The sequence below is a fragment of the Procambarus clarkii genome, chromosome 21, assembly GCF_040958095.1.
Source record: "Procambarus clarkii isolate CNS0578487 chromosome 21, FALCON_Pclarkii_2.0, whole genome shotgun sequence".
Classification (NCBI taxonomy): Eukaryota; Metazoa; Arthropoda; class Malacostraca; order Decapoda; family Cambaridae; genus Procambarus; species Procambarus clarkii.
Window position 1 is genome coordinate 10,082,975 of NC_091170.1, and position 23,241 is coordinate 10,106,215.

Here is a 23,241-nt window from a genome sequence, read left to right on the forward strand (position 1 = left end):
GTTTTCCTAGTTTCTAGATTAGGCTAGATACTCTAGAAACTGAAGCTTTCAAAATAACATATGCTTGTTGGGTGTTGAATGAAAGCTTGTGTTACGAACTATCATGTGTGAGTAGTTTGAAGTCTGTGATTGCTCTGTAGAGAGAATTACAGAGATTTTCCTGTTTCTGTGAAGTAGGATGTGAGTTACTTGGACTAAAACCGTTAGAGGTGGGGGGGAGAGTGGAGTGACGCTGCCTTTTCCCCCACATGGGAGACATCACGCCACAGGGGTAGGCCTCGCCCTCCTTGTGACGTCACAAGACGCTGAGGGTGACAGAGGCAAATGATTGGGCCTGGCACGTGTGGTCCAAGCCTAGTTTTGGCGCGAGGAGATATGAGTGGGTCCGGCATGAGGGAACAGTGCCGGCTTCAAGCTGATTAGTCTAGGCATTGTAGGGAGAAGGTATGGGCATCTTGAGTTTTTCCCGCCCGCCAGGGAGGCAGTTTGAATTGGGCGGCCAGGGAAGGAAGGCGTGTTTGGTGGAGGTGGCACGCCTGCCACCTCCACCCCCTGTTAATCGCTTCTGTTGTCCAAATTACTCGATTGATGGCACTCCTGCCATCAGGGGTTGTGTCAAGGCCCAATTAAGTGAATTGGGCCCAGGGATTTACGGAAGAAACAGTAAAAAGCTAAGAGACAGTTGACTGTGTGAACGCATGAGGCAGGCTGGCAGAGCCTCATGGTGTAACAGGTGGGGAGAGGTATCCTGTCTAGTGGCAATGGACAATTGATGTTGGGCAGTGTACGTGTATGTGATATTACAGGCCCATGTTGGACTTTGCATTCCGCCAGGCTGCGTCAGTATGGGGACGCCGCCGGCCATTGTCACCACAGTGTTGAGCCAGGCAGGCTCTAGTCTACAAAAATCTCACACTCTGCAACTGATGTATAGGCCACTCGACCATCACGACCACTCAAAAGAGGATGGTAGCCGAGGCTAATTCCCCATCCTCCTGCTGGCACTCTGATGGTGCCGGCGGCAGGATGCAATTTCCCCTCAGGTCTGCTTAACAGACATAATATTGCATATAGGGAGGACTATCCTTCAGAGGTCCTTGGAAAAATGAGAAATGCATGGAATATTGCAGCTGAAGCGTCCAAGTAGGCACGGAATCGGTATGCTCATTTTTATGACAAGAAAGTGCGCCCTCTTGAGTTGAAGGAAGGAAGCTTCGTATTGAGAGTGAATGAGGCTGCGCCCGCCAATCAGAGTAGGAAACTAGCTCCGAGGTGGCGAGGTCCGTATTGAGTAGTTAAAATGGCGGGGCCGGTTAATCTTGTTATAAAGGAGTATTCGAGGACCAGGTGGAAAGGACAATTCACATAAATAAATTAAAACAATATCATGCTAGACAGGAATTCGAACTACCTTCAGTGAGTCTAGTTCCTGACTCAGCAGTGCCGACTCATGGCTTCACCGACGAGTCAAACGAGGATGACTCATTATCATCGTTCATCAGTAGTCAGGTGCAGTCTCGCCACCCTATGGTAGCGAGATCTCGCGCTATACAGTAAAGTAACTTCCTTAGTTAGTATAATTTAGTATTCATTAGATTTTCCTGTAGAGGCAATGAGGTGAACTATTACTATACTTAACTCGGATAGGAGTTTTTACCGTGCTCTGGGGTTCCACCTCCACCAAACCCAGAGTATATCTATGCTTCCGCTGTGTTGTGTCTGTCTGTTCTCAGGTCTGATTGGTACACCGACCCAGTTGTTCCGGCCACACGTGAACCCTTGTCTGTAAAGACCGAGGGGGGGGGGGGAGGCACGTTATACAAAGCCCTCCCCCCACCAGGCCCAGTAACTCATACATCAGTTACTTTGGGGGTGACTGTCCAAGAGTCACCCGGCCGACGCCTCACGTCAGTAACAAGGTTATCAGGGCCAGCGAGCTGTCCACATTATAGCAGTCACCGGAGGTGCCATACAACGCCGGGGTAGCTGTCTCGAGATCACCACTACCCACCTGCTGCGTCATCAAGACTGCAGCCATTCCAGCAGTGTTGGAGGTGAGGTCAAGAAATGGGATAGCAAGTAGCAGTACTCAAGAGTTTCGTCAGAAGATTAATGATTAAGTCGTCTGAAGCAACAAGAAAGCGGAACTAAGGCGGTCACACGTGGAAGGCACGGTCTCCCTACAGAGTTCCGGGACTTGCCATAGAAGGTCGCAAATTGTCTCCTTTAGCCTAAAGTCGGCGGTACGAGGGTATACACAGTTGGTGTTTACGGCCTAGTAACCTGGTGACATCAAGAAACGCCTGAGATGACGTGAGCAATGATGGAAGACGGGATTCACCTGTTCTGCAAACAAGCAACCCGCCTCAACGACCATCTGACACCACTCCTGCTACGAGACACGTTGGTTCATCCAGTCCTCTTCTGCTGTGGTCATCTGCGCCGTCAAGTTTAACATCAAGACTGCCGTGTGAACTGGTATTGATATGAAGACGTGTGGACTGTCGGGAGCAAGATCAATGGCCGAAGTAACAGTATTCTACAGCTGTCACTTGGCACTCCGCTCTACTACACTCTGTCGTCATTCAAGAGTACCGGATGGGAGTACAAGAGGACCAGGTAACGACATCTACGCATGAGAGAAGCAAGATAGACACCATCATCGTCAGCGACTACATTCAACATCCATCAGCATCGATTTCTTAAATTACTCAATATGAACATTCGGTGAAAAAGATAAAGTTGGCTCTGAACACCTTTATAAAAGTAAATCGGGACACTTTTGTTTAAATGTTGAAAAACAGATTTAAAATAAATATTATTCTGGTATAATGGTATATGAAAATTCTACTCTATAAATTGGTCAGTAATTAAAATCAAAGCCCCTGTGTGATTGTCTTAAGCCCAGAACACATGGTTATGGAAAATTATGTTGTGCTAATTTTGTCAGAATTTTTGAACACAGGAGAGGCGGACCAATAAAAACATTGACACTCTTAGAGTGAATGCGGACACTTGGCTGGACAGTCAGCTGAAACCTGTGATATAGTTATAGTAGATTTTTTTTTTTTTATTTTTAGATACATGTAATAAAAACTAGGTGTGTTTATTAGAATGTCAAGGTTGACATTGATTGGGGAGTGAATAGTTCACGGGTGTGAACTTAGTAGAGTTCAGTGATACGCTCCCGGATGACTGAAAGTTCAGTCTGTAGATATATGTTTTTATGTTTAATGTTGAGCATTGTATGTCTGGCTCTAGGGAACACATGAGGCTGGCTAGTGAAGAGCCAAGGAATTTTATTAGCTAGTCTTTGCTATTAGATTAAGGACATTTTATTTAACTATGTCAGTAAGAGTAGGATGTATGTTTCCTGATGTTGGAGGTTTGCTGTCAGTTGACAGCCGAGACATTGATGAATTTGAACATGTTAATTGTGATGTTGCTGGACAATTGTCATTTTTTTCTTAGTTAGGTTAGCTTTTGTTTGAGGCATGAGTTTGAGTTTATTGAGGATTTGGATACTAAACCTCGTTACTTTTAGAAGAAAAATTAATAAGGTTTACTAAGTTACTTGTGCAGGGGGGGGGGGAGGTTGTAACAAACTAGGTTGTTGTAGGAATTATCCAGTATGTTCTCTCTCCGACATGGGAGTTTGGGAAGTTGGAGTCACGTTGTAGTTGACCTGACTCTGGGAGCACGGGGCATCCCCTGGGAATTAGCGGTCTGGGCCACAAGATGGATGGCGGCTTTGTCAAGCAACGAATAATGAATTATTTTACAGAATTCAGTAATTTAGAGAAATTAGTCTTCATTCATATTGTATTCATACATATTCAATTGTATTTCTGTTTAAAGTATCAAGAGTATTCTAAATTGTCAGAATACTTCTAGTAAGTCACCATCAGTGATGTCACGAGCCGGGACTAGTCTTTGGCGCAGAGTGACCTTGACGACCTGGCGGTCACGGGTCATCATAGTTTCCACATTCAGTAATTCTCAAAGGTCAAATAGCCATTTTGTAATCGAAAATAGCTCTTCCCTAAGATGCCTGTGTAATTACCTTCAGGTTAAAAGAGTCCAACCATCTGGGTCGTTCAGTACAACAGAGATTAGTTGTTCAGCTTAAACCCTACGAGTAAACTTAGTAAGCCAGACGTAGGGATACCCATCGGGCTTCTGTGTGGAGCAGAGAGAGGTAGATGAGTGTGGTCGTGGTCAGTAACTGGAGAAGGTGAACCGCCTGCCTCTCCCAATAGATCTGCCCCCCATCAGCTGGTCGAATAAAGAGGTATAGTTCCTATAAGTTTGGTATAGGACATTAGTTCATCTCTTTCCTCAAGTCAGGGAGTGTTCAGCTAGGGAGTGCTTTGATCTAGATTTTGGTTAGATTTTGAATAAATTATTTAGTTATTGAATTGTCTTTTTATTAATGTCCATTTCATGTTCTATAATTCATTGTCCTGGACACGTGGTTTCTACGAGGCCGAGTTTCGTTGCGCCGCAGAGCCTAACACAGTTTAAGAGTTCGGTTATCCCTTTGTTTGTGAGAATTTCCACACTTAATGTAGATTCATCCCTCCTATTCCAACTAACTGGGGATCAAGTCCCAAGGTTCTTTGAGAGCATAATCGATCCAGACCTCGGTTATTGCTCCCCAGTGTTAATGGTCTGGTGGTGGCAGCATAAGGAGATTCTCGAGTTTGCTAGGGGTCTGGTTCTACGTCATAAAGGCTATAGAATCTTAGCCGGTCAAAACGGCTAAGACCACGTGGCGTGGGATTCGGCTAGAGTAATAGCTCTAGGGTCCCTTGGATTGAAGAAGATAAATCAGAATACGGGTGAAGTAAAACGGAAATGGGAGGAGAAAGAGAGAAGAGATCCCAACCCCCACGTGTTACAGGCCGACCTCAACCACCCCCTTTAAGGGTAGCATAGGGGCCGACCCCAACCATCCCCTTGAAGGGTAGTATAGTGGCCGACCCCAACCACCCCCCTTCAAGGGTAATATAGTGGCCGACCCCAACCACCCCCCCTTTAAGGGTAGCATAGCAGCCGACACCAACCACCCCTTCAAGGGTAGCATAGCAGCCGACACCAACCACCCCTTCAAGAGTAGCATAGAAGCCGACCCAAACCATCCCCTTCAAGGAAGGCATAGCAGCCGACCCGTCCCTTCAAGGGTAGCATAGAAGCCGACCCAAACCACCTCTTCAAGGGTAGTATAGTGGCCGACCCCCAACCATCCCCTTCAAAGGTAGCATAGTTGCCGACACCAACCATCCCCTTCAAGGGCAGCATACCAGCCGACCCCAACCACCCCCTTCAAGGGTAGCATAGAGGACGACTCCAACCACCCCCTTAAAGGGTAGCATAGCGGCCGGCCCCAACCACCCCCATCAAGGGTAGCATAGCGGCCGGCCCCAACCACCCCCATCAAGGGTAGCATAGCGGCCGGCCCCAACCACCCCCTTCAAGTGGTAGCATAGCGGCCGACACCAATCACCCCCTTCATGTTCCCCAAACAGCAGCGTTGATTCCCTACTGTACCCTGCTGAGACGAAGGGGAGTAGAGAAGGAAAGCTTGTTCGAACTGCTTCCAGTACCACATCCCTTTTTACCTGGTTGAAGGCATTTTTAAAGTCTAATTTAATTAATGCCTTATTTTCTGGGAGGTGCTTGATATAGGCTCGTGCTGCATGAGCTGCTGCTTCACAGCCATGGGGGACACCAAAACCTAGTTGATGGGGTCGAAGCATCGTCGCAGCGTCTATGCTAATTTTTCTGACAGCTGCCCTAGCAACAAGGCGCCGAAGAGTGTTACCCACGGCAATGGGTCTGACTCCACCATCCTTCTTCTTAAGGGCACAAAGGGATGCTCCGAAGAAAAAGGGTTATATATATATATAAAGGGTTATATTATGTATATATATATATATATATATATATATATATATATATATATATATATATATATATATATATATATATATATATATATATATATATATTTATATTCCATTTTATACATATGGTCAATATCTGTTTACATAGTTAAATATAAAACGAATATAAATGAACATATTTACTTATATAGCTAATAAAATTGTATATACTTACATAGATGTCTTTCAAGAAGGAGTACCCGGCTGTGCTCGGGACTCTTTCCCCTCGTCTCCTCTCCTCCCTTTATTCCAATCTCCCTTCTCTCATATCTATTTCCTTATCCCTTCCTTCTTCCGATCTCTTCTTCCTTTTCACTCCTCTCCTGCTCACCCTTCTTCTCTTCTTCATCCTTCTCATCCTTCTTCTCTCCTTTATCCTTCTCACCCCTCTTCTCTCTTTGCCACCTCTCCTTCTCTGTCTCCCACTCTCCCGCATCTCTCACTCTCTCCATCTTTGTGCCCCACCTCTCTCCCCTCCTCCCCTCACACTTCCTGCCACTCTCTACATTCTCTCTCTCACTCTCCCCCTTCGCTCCTCTCCATATTTTCTCTCCCTCTCTCTGCTCCACGTGCCTTCCTCCTTTCTCCTTTCCTCTTGTCAATCATCCTTCTATTTCCCTCTGTCCTCCCTCTCTCTGTCTGTCTGCCTTTATCTGTTTCTGTGTGTTGTTTTCTGCCTGCCCCTACTTTTCTAAGTGTCTTCCCCTCCCTCCCCCCCCTCTCTCTCTCTCTCTCTCTCTCTCTCTCTCTCTGTGCCCTGATCGACCCGGTTTCTCTGTCTCTGTAAGTCTCTGTCTCTGTACGTCTCTCTGTCCCTGTACATCTCTCTGTCTCCGTTCGCCTCTCTATGTCTCTGTACGATTTACTGTCTACATACGTCTCTCTGTCTCTGAACGTCTCTTTGTCTCTGTACGTCTGTCTGTCTCTGTACGTCTGTCTGTCTCTGTACGTCTGTCTGCCTCTGTACGTTTGTCTGTCTCTGTACGTCTGTCTGTCACTGTACCTCTCTCTGTGTTTATCAATTTCTAATTTTTCATGTATCATTCGGTGTGTCTATCATGGTCTGGCTTTCATAGTAGTAGGCATCCATCAGTCTCAGGAGACTATGGAGTTGCGCTCTGGAGTGGCCTTTCCAGAGCGCAAAGCTGGCATTCATACACATCATCATACACACACATCTCTCCCTCTTACTCCCTTAGAAATAAGACAAAAGAAGCAGGAAGGAGAGTGAAGGTCAGAAGTGAAGTAGCACAGTTTACCTTGTGATCTGCTCACTGACATTCCTCTTGCACTTCTCGTGTTCCTCCTCCATCAAGCGACTCTTTTCTGCCAGTATATTCTTTTCCTCTTGAATACTTCTGAGTTGCTGTGCCTGTCTGTCTTTATCAGTCTGTAGAACCGTGTTTCCTACCCGTAACTTACTGGCCTCTTCTTCACTGACGGAGAGTTGCTCTTCAACAAGTCTTTTCTCTTCTGCTGTGTTATTATTCATATCTTGCAGCAGTTGTGTCTCGCGCTCTAGCTCAGCAATCCTCGTCAAAGCCGTCTTGACCCTCTCCTGGGCTTGGGTCTCCGCTAGCTCCAGCTGTTGGTTCCTCGTCTTGACCAGCCTCCACTCTTCCTCCACTTGACGAATGTCAGCCATTAGACGACGATTCGCCTCCTCTGATAAGCGAACATCGTTCTTAGTCTTCCTGTTTTCTTCATTGACCAGCCTCGAGTCCTCCTCCACTTGACGGATCTCCTCCTTGACCTGCCTCGAGTCCTCCTCCAAGAGACGTATCTGGGACTTTAATAGGATAATCTCCTCCTGAGCCAGGCCCACTTCGTTCTTAGTCTTCATGTTATCCTCCTTGACCAGCCTCGAGTCCTCCTGCACTTGACGTATCTGAGACTTTAATTGAATATTTTCCTCCTGAGAAAGACGCACATCGTTCTTGGCCTTCCTGTTGTCCTCCTTGACCAGCCTTGAGTCCTCCTCCACTTGACGGATCTCCTCCTTGACCAGCCTGGAGTCCTCCTCCAATTGACGTATCTGGGACTTTAATATGACAATCTCCTCCTGAGCAAGACGTACTTCGTTCTTAGTCTTCCTGTTGTCCTCCTCGAGCAAAAGATTCGCTGTATATACGCGAGTGTTTTCCTCCTTCAGCTTGAGGTTGTCAGCTTGGTGAGCCTTGTTGACACACTCCAGCTGGTCCAGAGTGTCCAGGAGGCGGCGGGTGGCGTTCTCTCTCTCCTTCACACCTGCCAACACATCAAATATTAAATATATACTATTATATATTACTATCGCCCGCAACTACCACTATTAGCATATATCAGATATATACTACTGACCCTGAAGTGGACTCCAGTACCTGAAATACAGTCCAGGCCCTGAAGTACACTTCGGGAACAGAAGTACAAGCCAGGCCCTGAAGTACCTCAAGAACGTGAAGTATACTTAAGAGCCAGAAGTATAATCCATACCCTGAAGTACACTCCAGATCATGACGTAGACTTCAGACTCTGAAGTACACGCCAGGAAAAAAGTGTTCTCCTGTCTTTAAACTACACTCAAAACCCCTGAAATACATTAAAGTCCCTGGAGGACACTCCAGTACCTGAAGCGTACTCCACACCTTCAACCACAATTTAGACCATGAAACACATTTCAAACACTGAAGTACAATTCAGGATTTGAAGTACACTCCAGGAACTGAATTCCACTCCAGATCTTGAAGAACAGTTATGATACTGAAAAACACTCCAGACCCTAAAGTACACTACAAACCCTGAAGCACACTCAAGGACCTGACGTCCACTCTAGGCATTGAAGTACTCTCCATGATATTAATTGCACTTATGACCACGGAAAACTCTCCTGACCCTGAAGTACATTCAAAGAGGTGAAGTGCACTTCAGACCCTGAAGTACACTAAAGACCCTGAAGTATGCTCCAGGCCGTCAAGTACACTTCTGACTCTTATACGTACTGCAGGATCTGAAATATACTTTAGGCCTTGAAGTAGTAATCAGGACTTGAAACACACTCCATGCCCTGAAGTAAGCTATAGGCCATGAAATAAACTATAGACTCTGAAGTACACTTCAGAAAGTGAAGTACACTCCAGGCCCTGAAGTACAATCCAGGTCCCACAGAACACCCCAATCCCTGAAAGACACTACAGACAATGAAGTACTTTCCAGACTGAAGTACACTGCAGGCCCTGAAAAACGCTCCAGACTCTGAAGTACACATAATGATGAGAAGTACATTTCATACCCTGAAGCACATTTCAGGCCCTGAATTACATTCAAGACTCTAAAGTAAGCGTCATGCTCTGAAGTACTCTCCAGGAAGAAATGTACACTCCAGGCATTGCAATACACTCCATGCCCTGAAATACTCTACCCAGCAAACAATTTATGTTGCCCGAACGTACCTGGGAAGCTGTGGCAAATTTCGTTTTTAAGGAATCATGTTAATGTGTGGAGAGTCGTAAATTGGTTGCCACAAATTACTTCACAACGTTGGGTAAATTTTTTTTAGACCTTGTGGCAACCTGAAATGCTGCATAAAAGTAGTTTCTATTATATATGATATATATATATATATATATATGTATATATATATATATATATATATATTATATATATGTTTCATTGAATATGACCGCATATTCTGTATTTATTATTTTCTGGTTTAGGGCTTCTATCCCTCTAACTATTTTCTTAGCATCAGGGCTTAATTGAAATAGGAGTTCTCCAAAACTCATTTTCGTACTTTTAAGGTGAAGAAAAGAAGTGATTTACTATAGAGTGTATTACACTTATTTGTATAATTTGCACGACGTTTCGAACTCCATGGTTCATTCTCAAGTGAACAGATCTTACAATACTAGTTGATTTTATACCCGCATTAGGTCAGGTGATAATACAATGAAGGTGAAAACATGGGGGGATACATAAGGGATAAACATAGGGGCTGCAGAAGGCTTATTGGCCCATACGAGGCATCTCCTATCCAAACACAAAGATTAATCCAGTGTAATTGGCCTGTTATGTTGGACATTGTCTTCTGTGTTGGCATCGATATGTTCTTGTCTTGTCCTTACTCTCATGGTGGGTAGAGTAAATAGTTCCGTGATTTGGGTGTTCATGGTAGGTCGCTCTATTCTTATGTGAATTGCCTCAAGAATTTGTAATCTTCTTGAATCTTGGGTTTTGTCTATTATGCAAGTATTCTTGTTCAACATTTCTCTTGTTAGAGTAATGTCATGGGCTTGTCTCATGTGATTCCTAGGGGCACCAGATTGAAGATGGCATGTCAAACGCCTCGTCAGCTTGGTCGACGTCATACCTATGTACTTACATTGAAGGTTACATCCTTCGTGGGGGCAAGTGTACATGTATACAACGCTTGACTGCTGTAGAGGGTTCTCCGTCGGCTTCGGGCTGTTTTTGATAAGGAGTTCGGAAGTCTTCTTGGTTTTGTAGAATATTATCAGGTTTATGTTTTGGTTAGGAGTAGTGCTTTTTACTCCTTTACGGATTATTTCTTTCATTATTCTTTCCTCTTTTATATGTTCACTGTGCATGGTTGATTTGAAATACAATTTTATTGGGGGTGTTGTGGTTTCTGTTCTAGGTTCTGAATTATACCAACGGTCCAAGTGTCTTCTTATAGCAGCGTTTATTTCCGCGTTGCTATATCCGTTGTTCACCAATACCTGAGTTACTCTTTCAAACTCTCTACTCACGTTGCTCCATTCAGAGCAGTGGGTAAGCGCTCGACGAATATAAGCATTGAGAACACTGGCTTTGTATCTTTGGGGGCACTCACTTCTACCGTTCAGGCATAATCCTATGTTGGTGGGCTTGGTATATACGTTGGTGCTTAAAGAGGTTCCTGTTTTTGTTATTAGTACATCCAAGAATGGCAGACTGTTATTTTCACTATTTTCATGTGTAAATCGGAGTACTGACTCTCTCTCTAGGTGTCTTTTTAGGTCAATTAGATCATCTGAGTCTTTTACTATTACGAATATGTCATCTACATAACGGCAGTATACAGTTGGTTTTTGTCTGCTACTGAAGACCCTATCTTCGATGGTTACCATATAAAAATTAGCAAATAAAACTCCTAAGGGGGAGCCCATTGCTACTCCGTCTATTTGTAAATACATGTCTCCTTGTGGACTGATGAAAGGGGCTTCCTTTGTACATGCCTCGAGAAGACTTTTCAAGTGTGGCTCAGGTATGTCTAATTTGGGGGTGCTATCGTCTCTGTATACTCTGTCCAGTATCATTCCTATGGTTGTGTCGACTGGGACGTTGGTAAAAAGGGATTCAACGTCCAGGGAAGCGATGATTCCATCGGGCTGGGTAGATTTGATCAATTCTAGGAAATCTGCTGATGATTGTAGACTAAACTTACTTGGAGTGTATGGAGTTAGGAGTTCATTGAGTTTCTTTGCCAGGTGATAAGTTGGGGTTGGTATTTGGCTGATTATAGGGCGTAGTGGGTTACCTGGTTTATGCGTCTTAACATTGCCGTAGGCATAACCTAAGCCATAGTCGCCTTGAAGTTTATTGAAATGCACACTACCTTTCTTTGCGTTGATTGCTGTAATTGTAAATGTAATTTTTTTATATGGGAACCATCGAAGATAGGGTCTTCAGTAGCAGACAAAAACCAACTGTATACTGCCGTTATGTAGATGACATATTCGTAATAGTAAAAGACTCAGATGAACTAATTGACCTAAAAAGACACCTAGAGAGAGAGTCAGTACTCCGATTTACACATGAAAATAGTGAAAATAACAGTCTGCCATTCTTGGATGTACTAATAACAAAAACAGGAACCTCTTTAAGCACCAACGTATATACCAAGCCCACCAACATAGGATTATGCCTGAACGGTAGAAGTGAGTGCCCCCAAAGATACAAAGCCAGTGTTCTCAATGCTTATATTCGTCGAGCGCTTACCCACTGCTCTGAATGGAGCAACGTGAGTAGAGAGTTTGAAAGAGTAACTCAGGTATTGGTGAACAACGGATATAGCAACGCGGAAATAAACGCTGCTAAAAGAAGACACTTGGACCGTTGGTATAATTCAGAACCTAGAACAGAAACCACAACACCCCCAATAAAATTGTATTACAAATCAACCATGCACAGTGAACATATAAAAGAGGAAAGAATAATGAAAGAAATAATCCGTAAAGGAGTAAAAAGCACTACTCCTAACCAAAACATAAACCTGATAATATTCTACAAAACCAAGAAGACTTCCGAACTCCTTATCAAAAACAGCCCGAAGCCGACGGAGAACCCTCTACAGCAGTCAAGCGTTGTATACATGTACACTTGCCCCCACGAAGGATGTAACCTTCAATGTAAGTACATAGGTATGACGTCGACCAAGCTGACGAGGCGTTTGACATGCCATCTTCAATCTGGTGCCCCTAGGAATCACATGAGACAAGCCCATGACATTACTCTAACAAGAGAAATGTTGAACAAGAATACTTGCATAATAGACAAAACCCAAGATTCAAGAAGATTACAAATTCTTGAGGCAATTCACATAAGAATAGAGCGACCTACCATGAACACCCAAATCACGGAACTATTTACTCTACCCACCATGAGAGTAAGGACAAGACAAGAACATATCGATGCCAACACAGAAGACAATGTCCAACATAACAGGCCAATTACACTGGATTAATCTTTGTGTTTGGATAGGAGATGCCTCGTATGGGCCAATAAGCCTTCTGCAGCCCCTATGTTTATCCCTTATGTATCCCCCCATGTTTTCACCTTCATTATATTATCACCTGACCTAATGCGGGAATAAAATCAACTAGTATTGTAAGATCTGTTCACTTGAGAATGAACCATGGAGTTCGAAACGTCGTGCAAATTATACAAATAAGTGTAATACACTCTATAGTAAATCACTTCTTTTCTTCACCTTAAAAGTACGAAAATGAGTTTTGGAGAACTCCTATTTCAATTAAGCCCTGATGCTAAGAAAATAGTTAGAGGGATAGAAGCCCTAAACCAGAAAATAATAAATACAGAATATGCGGTCATATTCAATGAAACATGTTTGAAAGAAAACCTGCTGCCAGTATACACCAATATATATATATATATATATATATATATATATATATATATATATATATATATATATATATATATATATATATATATATATATATATATATATGCAGAATAACCACATATGAAAAATAGAAAATGCTTAACGCGTTTTCGGCTAATTCGCCTTCATCAGAGCAAAGTAGAATGAAGATAAGTTTGCTGATCAGACCTTTATATCCGCCTGGGCAGATCACCTGACCACCAAAAATAAGTGGAGGAAAGGAATTATAAGAAAGAAGGTAACTGCAGAAGGCCTATTGGCCCATACAAGGCAGCTCCTTTTAATATCTCCAAGTGCCATACGTGTTTAAATGATTGCTATATTGTTTTGACGTGCTATATTGAGGCTTAAATAGGGATCCAACTTGTACATACCGGGGCTCACATTAAGGCTGTTGTTACAATGTTTGATCAGAGCAGACTCGATCACGTTTCGTTCAACAAAATCCTTACTTTTAACAATACATTTTGCCCCTGTGAAGTCGATAGAATGATTACATAAACTGGAATGTAAATACAATGCACTGGATTGCTGGGCTGTACGAATAGCGTATGAATGCTGTTTTAAACGCGAGGAAAGAGATTTACCTGTCTGGCCGATGTAAACACATGCACACTCATTACAAGGGATGGAATACACACAACCTGCTACAGACGAGGGCGAGTTCTTAATTAACATGGACTTAACTGTATTATCATTTTTGAACACTAGATTAATATTAAGGTTCTTCAGGGCTGGGGCAAGATTTACTAGACCCTCGGAATATGGTAATACCAACGAATTTTTCAGTTCTGGTTTCGACTTAGTAGTCTGTTTGTAGAAAGTCCTTTTTGCTTGACCAAACGCAAGATCCAAGATCGATTTTGGGTATTTTAACTTCTTCCCAATTTCAAATATATTTGCTATTTCTTCATCGAAAAATTCCGGACTACAATTATTAAAACACACAAACCGAATAATCCTGCAAGACCTATTATTAGTTCTGTTGGATCTGTGGCATATAGACTTTCCAAATGGCTTGTCCAAGTCTTGTCTCCAGTAGTAGGTTCCATTTCCAACTCACACATAACAAACAACTTGGACTTGGTTAACAAGTTGTCTAGTTTGAAATTAAATTATGATTTTAAACTTGTGAGTTTTGATGTGACGGCTCTGTTCACTAGGGTTCCTGTTGATGATCTGTTGTCATTCTTACGGGATCTACTCCCAAGGTATAATTTAACTTTGCCTACTAACACCATTATTGAACTTATAAAATTGTGCATTAAAGATAATTATTTCAGCTTTAATGATTCATTTTATAAACAAACATTTGGCATGGCGATGGGTAATCCCCTCTCCCCTGTTTTGAGCAATCTGTACATGGAATGTTTCGAAATAAATATCCTTCCCAGGATTTTACCCTCAAATTTGCTTTGGTACAGGTACGTTGACGATATTTTGTGCCTGTGGCCGGTTAATCATGACGAAACTGATTTTCTCAATCAAATCAATTCGCTGGTTCCGTCAATTAAATTCACAATTGAGAACGAAGTGAATGGTGTTCTGCCTTTTTTAGACATCATGATTCATAGAATTGGTAGAAGTTTCAAATTCAATGTGTATAGGAAACCTACCAATGTGTGCTCGTATGTACATTTCTATTCAAATCATCATGTTCAGGTCAAGCGGGCAGTTTTTTCTGGTATGTTTCTCAGAGCACTGAGAGTTTGTAGTCCGGAATTTTTCGATGAAGAAATAGCAAATATATTTGAAATTGGGAAGAAGTTAAAATACCCAAAATCGATCTTGGATCTTGCGTTTGGTCAAGCAAAAAGGACTTTCTACAAACAGACTACTAAGTCGAAACCAGAACTGAAAAATTCGTTGGTATTACCATATTCCGAGGGTCTAGTAAATCTTGCCCCAGCCCTGAAGAACCTTAATATTAATCTAGTGTTCAAAAATGATAATACAGTTAAGTCCATGTTAATTAAGAACTCGCCCTCGTCTGTAGCAGGTTGTGTGTATTCCATCCCTTGTAATGAGTGTGCATGTGTTTACATCGGCCAGACAGGTAAATCTCTTTCCTCGCGTTTAAAACAGCATTCATACGCTATTCGTACAGCCCAGCAATCCAGTGCATTGTATTTACATTCCAGTTTATGTAATCATTCTATCGACTTCACAGGGGCAAAATGTATTGTTAAAAGTAAGGATTTTGTTGAACGAAACGTGATCGAGTCTGCTCTGATCAAACATTGTAACAACAGCCTTAATGTGAGCCCCGGTATGTACAAGTTGGATCCCTATTTAAGCCTCAATATAGCACGTCAAAACAATATAGCAATCATTTAAACACGTATGGCACTTGGAGATATTAAAAGGAGCTGCCTTGTATGGGCCAATAGGCCTTCTGCAGTTACCTTCTTTCTTATAATTCCTTTCCTCCACTTATTTTTGGTGGTCAGGTGATCTGCCCAGGCGGATATAAAGGTCTGATCAGCAAACTTATCTTCATTCTACTTTGCTCTGATGAAGGCGAATTAGCCGAAAACGCGTTAAGCATTTTCTATTTTTCATATGTGGTTATTCTGCATACTTGGATCAGTGTTTTTGTGATCATTGTTGCATATATATATATATATATATATATATATATATATATATATATACACACGTTTTGGTCAATACGTTTTGTGCTACCGGTGACGTATCTTGAATGTAGCATCTTATACTTGTTAACTTGACGTAACTTTAAGTAGGTAAGAGCAGGCTCAATCTCTCTTGAAAGAGATTATCGTCAAAATATATATATATATATATATATATATATATATATATATATATATATATATATATTTATTTATATTCAGGGGTACCACCACTGGTTTGATTAAAGGGACCCACATTCTCGAAGAAGAAAATAAATAGTGTTCAGAGAAGACCTTGCGGATTCTCACTGAATACTTTAATCTTTTCCTCTCCTACCACCCCTATTATTTTTTTTTATTTGATTTTATTGCAATGCTACAGTTTACAGAAAACACACACTTATATAACAATATAACAATCAGTGTTCGAAGACCTCGTCCAGCTCCGCGGGGGTCGGGTGCGTACCCAAGATACAGCACGCATTTCCCCTCTGAACAGCGACACTGAGACGCTGGAACATAAAACTGGCCGCTCTTGGGTCTCTAGTCTTCCCTATGAGTTCCTCGCCCAGCTCCTTCAGGAACTTAAGTGCACATTTACCCCAGGCGCCCAGAGTCTCCGAGCCTATTGGCACGAACCTGTAACAACGTTCTAGGTCCCTCTACTTGTTAGTTTTCTGGGTCTCCCTGAAGGTGGCCGCCCCGCCTCCCTCAGCTGCGCTGTAAGGTAGATAGGTATCAGCCAATGTAGAAGCACACGTGTAGTCCCACACGACCTGTTTACCTTCCCTTCACGGCTGCAGGGTGACTCCATCTGGGCGTTTTTGGCTGTTGTCAGGCCTGCACAACTGAGGTTCCCTTTGTGCTGGACACCCAGCTGAAGCCAAACTTCTCTTGATGATGTCATTGACTGCTTCATGTCTGGCAATGTTTCCCTGTGTCTTACGACAGATGAGACCATGGCTGCCGTATTCGTCTGCCCGTGCATGGCCGCAAATATACCGGTGCTCGGTGGAGATAGGGGCGGCAAGGCGCAGAGCAACACCAATACTTAGGGTCCGATGGTCCAGGCGGGTGCCCAAGGCGGAATTAGGGACTGCCAACAGGAAGTCCCCGGCATAGGGCGCTTGCACAGCTAGAAGACGCGCTTTGTCCTTCCTGGACGCTGCCTCCAGCAATGATGTGGCGATGTTCTCCACTATGGGGCTATCCCATTTGGACTGTTTGCAGTCATTTGGAAAAGCCGGTCGAGGATGAGAGTTGACAGGAGTGTCCCACTGACCGGCTCCTTCCGCGAATTTGGGATCATGAATCCCAATGGAGTCTCTTAGATGTTCTGGTAGTATTTCCTTAACTAATTTACCTGTTGCACTGGTCGAGGATAAGAATGCCGGCAATGCTAACTGTGTCGCCTTGCGAATACCTATCCCCCCCGAGTCTAACTGGCAGCGTTGCTTGGTCCCACTGGTCATCTTGCTGGGAGAGGTTTAACACTTTCATAGTTATTGTCTTTAGGAGTGTGTCATATTCTGTTAATTTTGGGCTGTCGAAGGAGGGAGCACACCTGAGGAAATAGGTCAGTCTGGGCAAAGCCAGGCACCTTGTGAGAAGGTACAAAGCATCGTGGGCGTCCAAAGCCCCTATTCTTCCCTCCATCCTCCTCAGGTCGTTCAGCTTTTCTTCGAGGACTACCTCAATGGCGCTCGAGCCCAGAGGTGCCCCTAGCAGCACACTGTCGGTGGGAGCGATCACTTGGGCTCCTGGCAATATGATTCGCACTGCATCTATGGTTTGTTGGCTATATGAGATGATTACACACTTTAATGGGTTTAGGGTGAGTCCTAACTCCTCTCCCTTAGATTTTACCAGCTGTAGATCTTCTAGCAGGGACTCCTGTGTCCCTGCCAGGGAGCCATCGTCCAGGAACCAGATGTTGAGTTCGCTGGTCAACCTGCTTGTGACCTCTTTAACAGCCAAGCAAAAAAGAAAAGGGGCGAGTGGGTCTCCCTGCTGGACACCTTCTGCACAAACAACTTCATGTTCCCCAAACAGCAGCGTCGATTCCCTACAGTACCCTGCTGAGACGAAGGGGAGTAGAGAAGGAAAGCTGGTTCGAACTGCTTCCAGTACCACATCCCTTTTTACCTGGTTGAAGGCATATTTAAAGTCTAATTTAATTAATGCCTTATTTTCTGGGAGGTGATTGATATAGGCTCGTGCTGCATGAGCTGCTGCTTCACAGCCATGGGGGACACCAAAACCTAGTTGATGGGGTCGAAGCATCGTCGCATATATATATATATATATATATATATATATATATATATATATATATATATATATATATATATATATATATATATATATATATATATATATATATATATATATGCGACGATATATATATATATATATATGTCGTACCTAGTAGCCAGAATGCACTTCTCAGCCTACTATGCAAGGCCCGATTTGCCTAATAAGCCAAGTTTTCATGAATTAATATTTTTTTGACTACCTAACCTACCTAACCTAACCTAACCTAACTTTTTCGGCTACCTTACCTAACCTATAAAGATAGGTTAGGTTAGGTTAGGTAGGGTTGGTTAGGTTTGGTCATATATCTACGTTAATTTTAACTCCAATAAAAATAAATTGACCTCGAACCTAATGAAATGGGGCTTTATAATTTCATAAGAAAAAAATTAGAGAAAATATATTAATTCATGAAAACTTGGCTTATTAAGCAAATCGGGCCTTGCATAGTAGGCTGAAAAGTACGTTCTGGCTACTAGGTACGACATATATATATATATATATATATATATATATATATATATATATATATATATATATATATATATATATATATATATATATATATATATATACAAAATATTAGTTGAAATAAAACAGGAGTATAATAAAGGATAGTTCACATTTCTTAGTAATCTCTTTATTTTTACTTGATTTAAAATCCGTTGTTCTGGTGGTTGTTGTTTGGTTTGTGGCAGTGGTAGTAGATGGTTGTGGTAGATGACAGTGGTAGTAGATGGTTGTGGTAGATGACAGTGTTGGAAGATGGTTGTGGTTGAGGCAGTGTTGGTAGATTGTTGAAGTTGGTGGCAATGTTTGTAGATGGTAGTATTTGGTGACAGTGTTGGTAGATGGTGGTGGTTGGTGGCAGTGTTGGTAGATGGTGGTGATGGGTGGCAGTGTTGGTAGATGGTGGTGATGGGTGGCAGTGTTGGTAGATGGTGGTGATGGGTGACAGTGTTGGTAGATGGTGGTGATGGGTGGCAGTGTTGGTAGATGATGGTGGTTGGTGACAGTGTTGGTAGATGGTGGTGGTTGGTGACAGTGTTGGTAGATGATGGTGGTTGGTGACAGTGTTGGTAGATGGTGGTGATGGGTGGCAGTGTTGGTAGATGATGGTGGTTGGTGGCAGTGTTGGTAGATGATGGTGGTTGGTGGCAGTGTTGGTAGATGATGGTGGTTGGTGGCAGTGTTGGTAGATGATGGTGGTTGGTGGCAGTGTTGGTAGATGATGGTGGTTGGTGGCAGTGTTGGTAGATGATGGTGGTGATGGGTGGCAGTGTTGGTAGATGATGGTGGTTGGTGGCAGTGTTGGTAGATGGTGGTGATGGGTGGCAGTGTTGGTAGATGATGGTGGTTGGTGGCAGTGTTGGAAGATCCCAGGAAACAATTTTAGGTAGCCACAACGTACTGGGAAACAGTTTGAAAGCAGCGGCAACGTTTGTTTTCACGTATTAGATACATTATTGTATGAAGTCCTAAATAGGTTGCCACAACTTACTGCCGAACGTTGGCTAAACAAAATTCGAGACCTTGTGTCAACCTTAAATGTTGCATAAAATCGTTTTTCGTGATTGATGTTATAAATAAAATGTAGAAATGTAAAAAAATATATATATTCTACATTTAGTAAAAATCAAAATTCAGCATAATAAAGGTGGTTTCAATAATTTGTATTCATTATTTTTACCTAATGCAGAATCTATGGTGGTGGTCGTGGTTGTTCTTGGTGGGTTGTAGTTGGCGGAGATGGTCATAGTTGGTGGTAATCATTGATGGTGTTTGTGGTTGTGTTGTGCCTGGTAGTGTGGTGCAGTAGTGATGGTATACTGGTAGTCTGGTGATGGTGTGGTGAGGTAATATGGCGAGGTAGTATGATGGTGTCGTGCAGTAATTGCAGTGTTTTAGTTGTGGTAGTGGTGGAAGTGTGTTGAGGTAATATCGTGCGATGATGTGGTAGTAACGGTGGAGTGGTGAAAGGGTGGTTGGGTGCTTTTGTGTGGTAGGGTTGTGTGGTAGAGTGGTTGGGTTGTATGATTGTGCGGTGGGGTTGTGTGGTAGTGTGGTGGGGTGGTGTTGTAATGGTTGTGTGGAAGTGTGGCATGGTAATGATGGTGTGGTAGTGGTAGTGTACTCACCTAGTTGTACTCACCTAGTTGTGTTTGCGGGGGTTGAGCTCTGGCTCTTTGGTCCCGCCTCTCAACTGTCAATCAACTGGTGTACAGATTCCTGAGCCTACTGGGCTCTGTCATATCTACATTTGAAACTGTGTATGGAGTCAGCCTCCACCACATCACTACTTAATGCATTTCATTTGTTAACTACTCTGATACTGAAAAAATTCTTTCTAATGTTTGTGGCTCATCTGGGTACTAAGTTTCCACCTGTGTCCCCTTGTTCGTGTTCCACCCATGCTAAAGAGTTTGTCTTTGTCCACCCTGTCAATTCTCCTGAGAATTTTGTAGGTTGTTATCATGTCTCCTCTTACTCTTCTGTTTTCCAGGGTTGTGAGGTTCAGCTCCCTTAGCCTTTCCTCGTAGCTCATTCCTCTCAGTTCCGGGACCAGTCTGGTGGCATGCCTCTGATTCTTCTCTAACTTCGTCTTGTGTTTAACTAGGTATGGATTCCAGGCTGGAGCTGCATACTCCAGGATTGGTCTTACATAAGTGGTATACAGGGTCCTGAACGATTCCTTACATAAGTTTCTAAAGGCAGTTCTTATGTTGGCCAGTCTAGCATATGCCGCTGATGATATTCTTTTGATGTGGGGCTCTGGGGACAGTTTCGGAGTGATATCAACCCCCAGATCCTTCTCTCTATTTGACTCTTGCAGGATATCACCTCCCAGATGGTACATTGTATTCAGCCTTCTGTTACCTTCGCCCAATTTCATTACTTTACACTTTCCTGAGTTGAACTTTAGTATCCATTTTCTAGACCATTCCACCAGTTTGTCCAGGTCATCCTGTAGTCTCTGTCTATCTTCATCTATTTTGATTCTTCTCATAATTTTTGCATCATCAGCAAACATTGAGAGGAATGAGTCTATACCCTCTGGAAGGTCGTTTACATATACTAGAAACAGGATGGGTCCGAGTACAGAGCCCTGTGGAACCCCGCTGGTGAAATCTCGCCACTCTGATGTCTCCCCCCCTCACCGTTACTCACTGTTTCCTATTCCTTAGATACTCCCTTATCCACTGGAGCACCTTACCTTTTAATCCTGCCTGTTGCTCCAACTTTTGTAACAGCCTTTTGTGAGGTACTGTGTCAAAGACTTTCTTACAGTCCAAGGAAATGCAGTCTGCCCACCATTCTCTTTCCTGCCTAATTTGTGTTGCTTGGTCATAGAATTCTATTAGGCCTGTGAGGCACGATTTACCATCTCTGAACCCATGCTGGTGGTGTGTTACAAAGCTATTTCCCTCTAGATGCTCTACGAGCTTGTTTCTCACAATCTTCTCCAACACCTTGCATGGTATACAAGGTAGGGAAACTGGCCTGTAGTTCAGTGCCTTTTGCCTGTCACCCTTTTTGTAAATTGGTACTACATTAGCTGTCTTCTAGCTTTCCGGAATGTCTCCCGTTTCCAGTGACCTGTTATACACCATAAAGAGTGGCACACTTAGTGTTTCTGCACCTTCTTTTAGAATCCACGGTGAGATTCTGTCAGACCCAACAGCCTTTGTCACATCCAGCTCCAACAGATTCCTTTTGACCTCATCACTGGTGAGGTAAAATTCCTCCAAGGTCGCCTCCTCATTTAGTGCAGGGACCTCTCCTTGTTCTATTGTGAAGGCCTCCTGGAATCTCTTGTTGAGTTCTTCACGCAACTCTTTGTCGTTCTCTGTGCATCTGTTCTCCCCTTTTCTCAGTTTCATCACTTGTTCCTTCACTGCTGTTTTCCTCCTGATGTGGCTGTGGAGCAGCTTTGGTTGGGTCTTAGTTTTACTCGCGATGTCATTTTCATACTGTCTCTCTGCTTCTCTCCTCACTCAGTGTGGTAATATAGTGTGGTGTGGTAGTGAGGTGGGGTAGTGTGATGGTGTGGTGTGATAGTGAGGTGTGGTTGTGATGTACTCACCTATTTGTACTCACTTATTTGTGCTTGCGGGGGTTGAGCTTTGGCTCTTTGGTCCCGCCTCTCAACTGTCAATCAACTGGTGTACAGATTCTTTAGCCTACTGGGCTCTATCATATCAACATTTGAAACTGTGTATGGAGTCAGCCTCCACCACATCACTGCCTAATGCATTCCATCCGTTAACTACTCTGACACTGAAAAAGTTCCTTCTAACGTCTCTGTGGCTCATCTGGGAACTCAGTTTCCACCTGTGTCCCCTTGTTCGCGTCCCACCAGTGTTGAATAGTTTATCCTTGTTAACCCTGTCGATTCCTCTGAGGATTTTGTAGGTTGTGATCATGTCTCCTGTTACTCTTCTGTCTTCCAGTGTCGTAAGGTGCATTTCCCGCAGCCTTTCCTCGTAACTCATGCATCTTAGTTCTGGGACTAGTCTAGTGGCATACCTTTGTACTTTTTCCAGCTTCGTTTTGTGCTTGACAAGGTACGGGCTCCATGCTGGGGCCGCATACTCCAGGATTGGTCGTACATATGTGGTGTACAAGATTCTGAATGATTACTTACACAGGTTTCTGAACGCTGTTCTGATGTTTGCCAGCCTCGCATATGCCGCAAACGTTATACTTTTTATGTGGGCTTCAGGAGACAGGTTTGGTGTGATATCAACTCCTAGATTTTTCTCTCTGTCCGTTTCATTAAGTACTTCATCTCCTATTCTGTATCCTGTGTCTGGCCTCCTGTTTCCACTGCCTAGTTTCATTACTTTGCATTTACTCGGGTTGAACTTCAACAGCCATTTGTTGGACCATTCACTCAGTCTGTCTACGTCATCTTGTAGCCTCCTACTATCGTCCTCAGTTTCAATCCTCCTCATAATTTTTGCATCATCGGCAAACATTGAGAGAAACGATTCTATACCCTCTGGGAGATCATTTACATATATCAGAAACGGTATAGGTCCAAGGACTGACCCCTGCAGGACTCCACTCGTAACGTCTCGCCAATCTAAGACCTCACCCCTCACACTGACTCGTTGTCTCCTGTTCCTTAGGTACTCCTGTATCCAACGGAGTACCTTCCCTTTCACTCCAGCCTGCATCTCCAGCT

At 43.2% G+C, this 23,241-nt stretch overlaps 1 protein-coding gene across 2 annotated transcripts in view; it reads right to left on the reverse strand.

The window, feature by feature from the left end:
* Positions 1–23,241, reverse strand: part of LOC123760679 (fibrinogen C domain-containing protein 1-like) — a 175,643-nt gene that overhangs the window by 127,241 nt on the left and 25,161 nt on the right. For both annotated transcript variants that reach the window (XM_069328194.1, XM_069328193.1), the window contains exon 3: positions 7,205–8,192. In XM_069328194.1, coding sequence (XP_069184295.1) covers positions 7,205–8,192 — 988 coding nt within the window. The remainder of the gene's footprint in view (positions 1–7,204; positions 8,193–23,241) is intronic.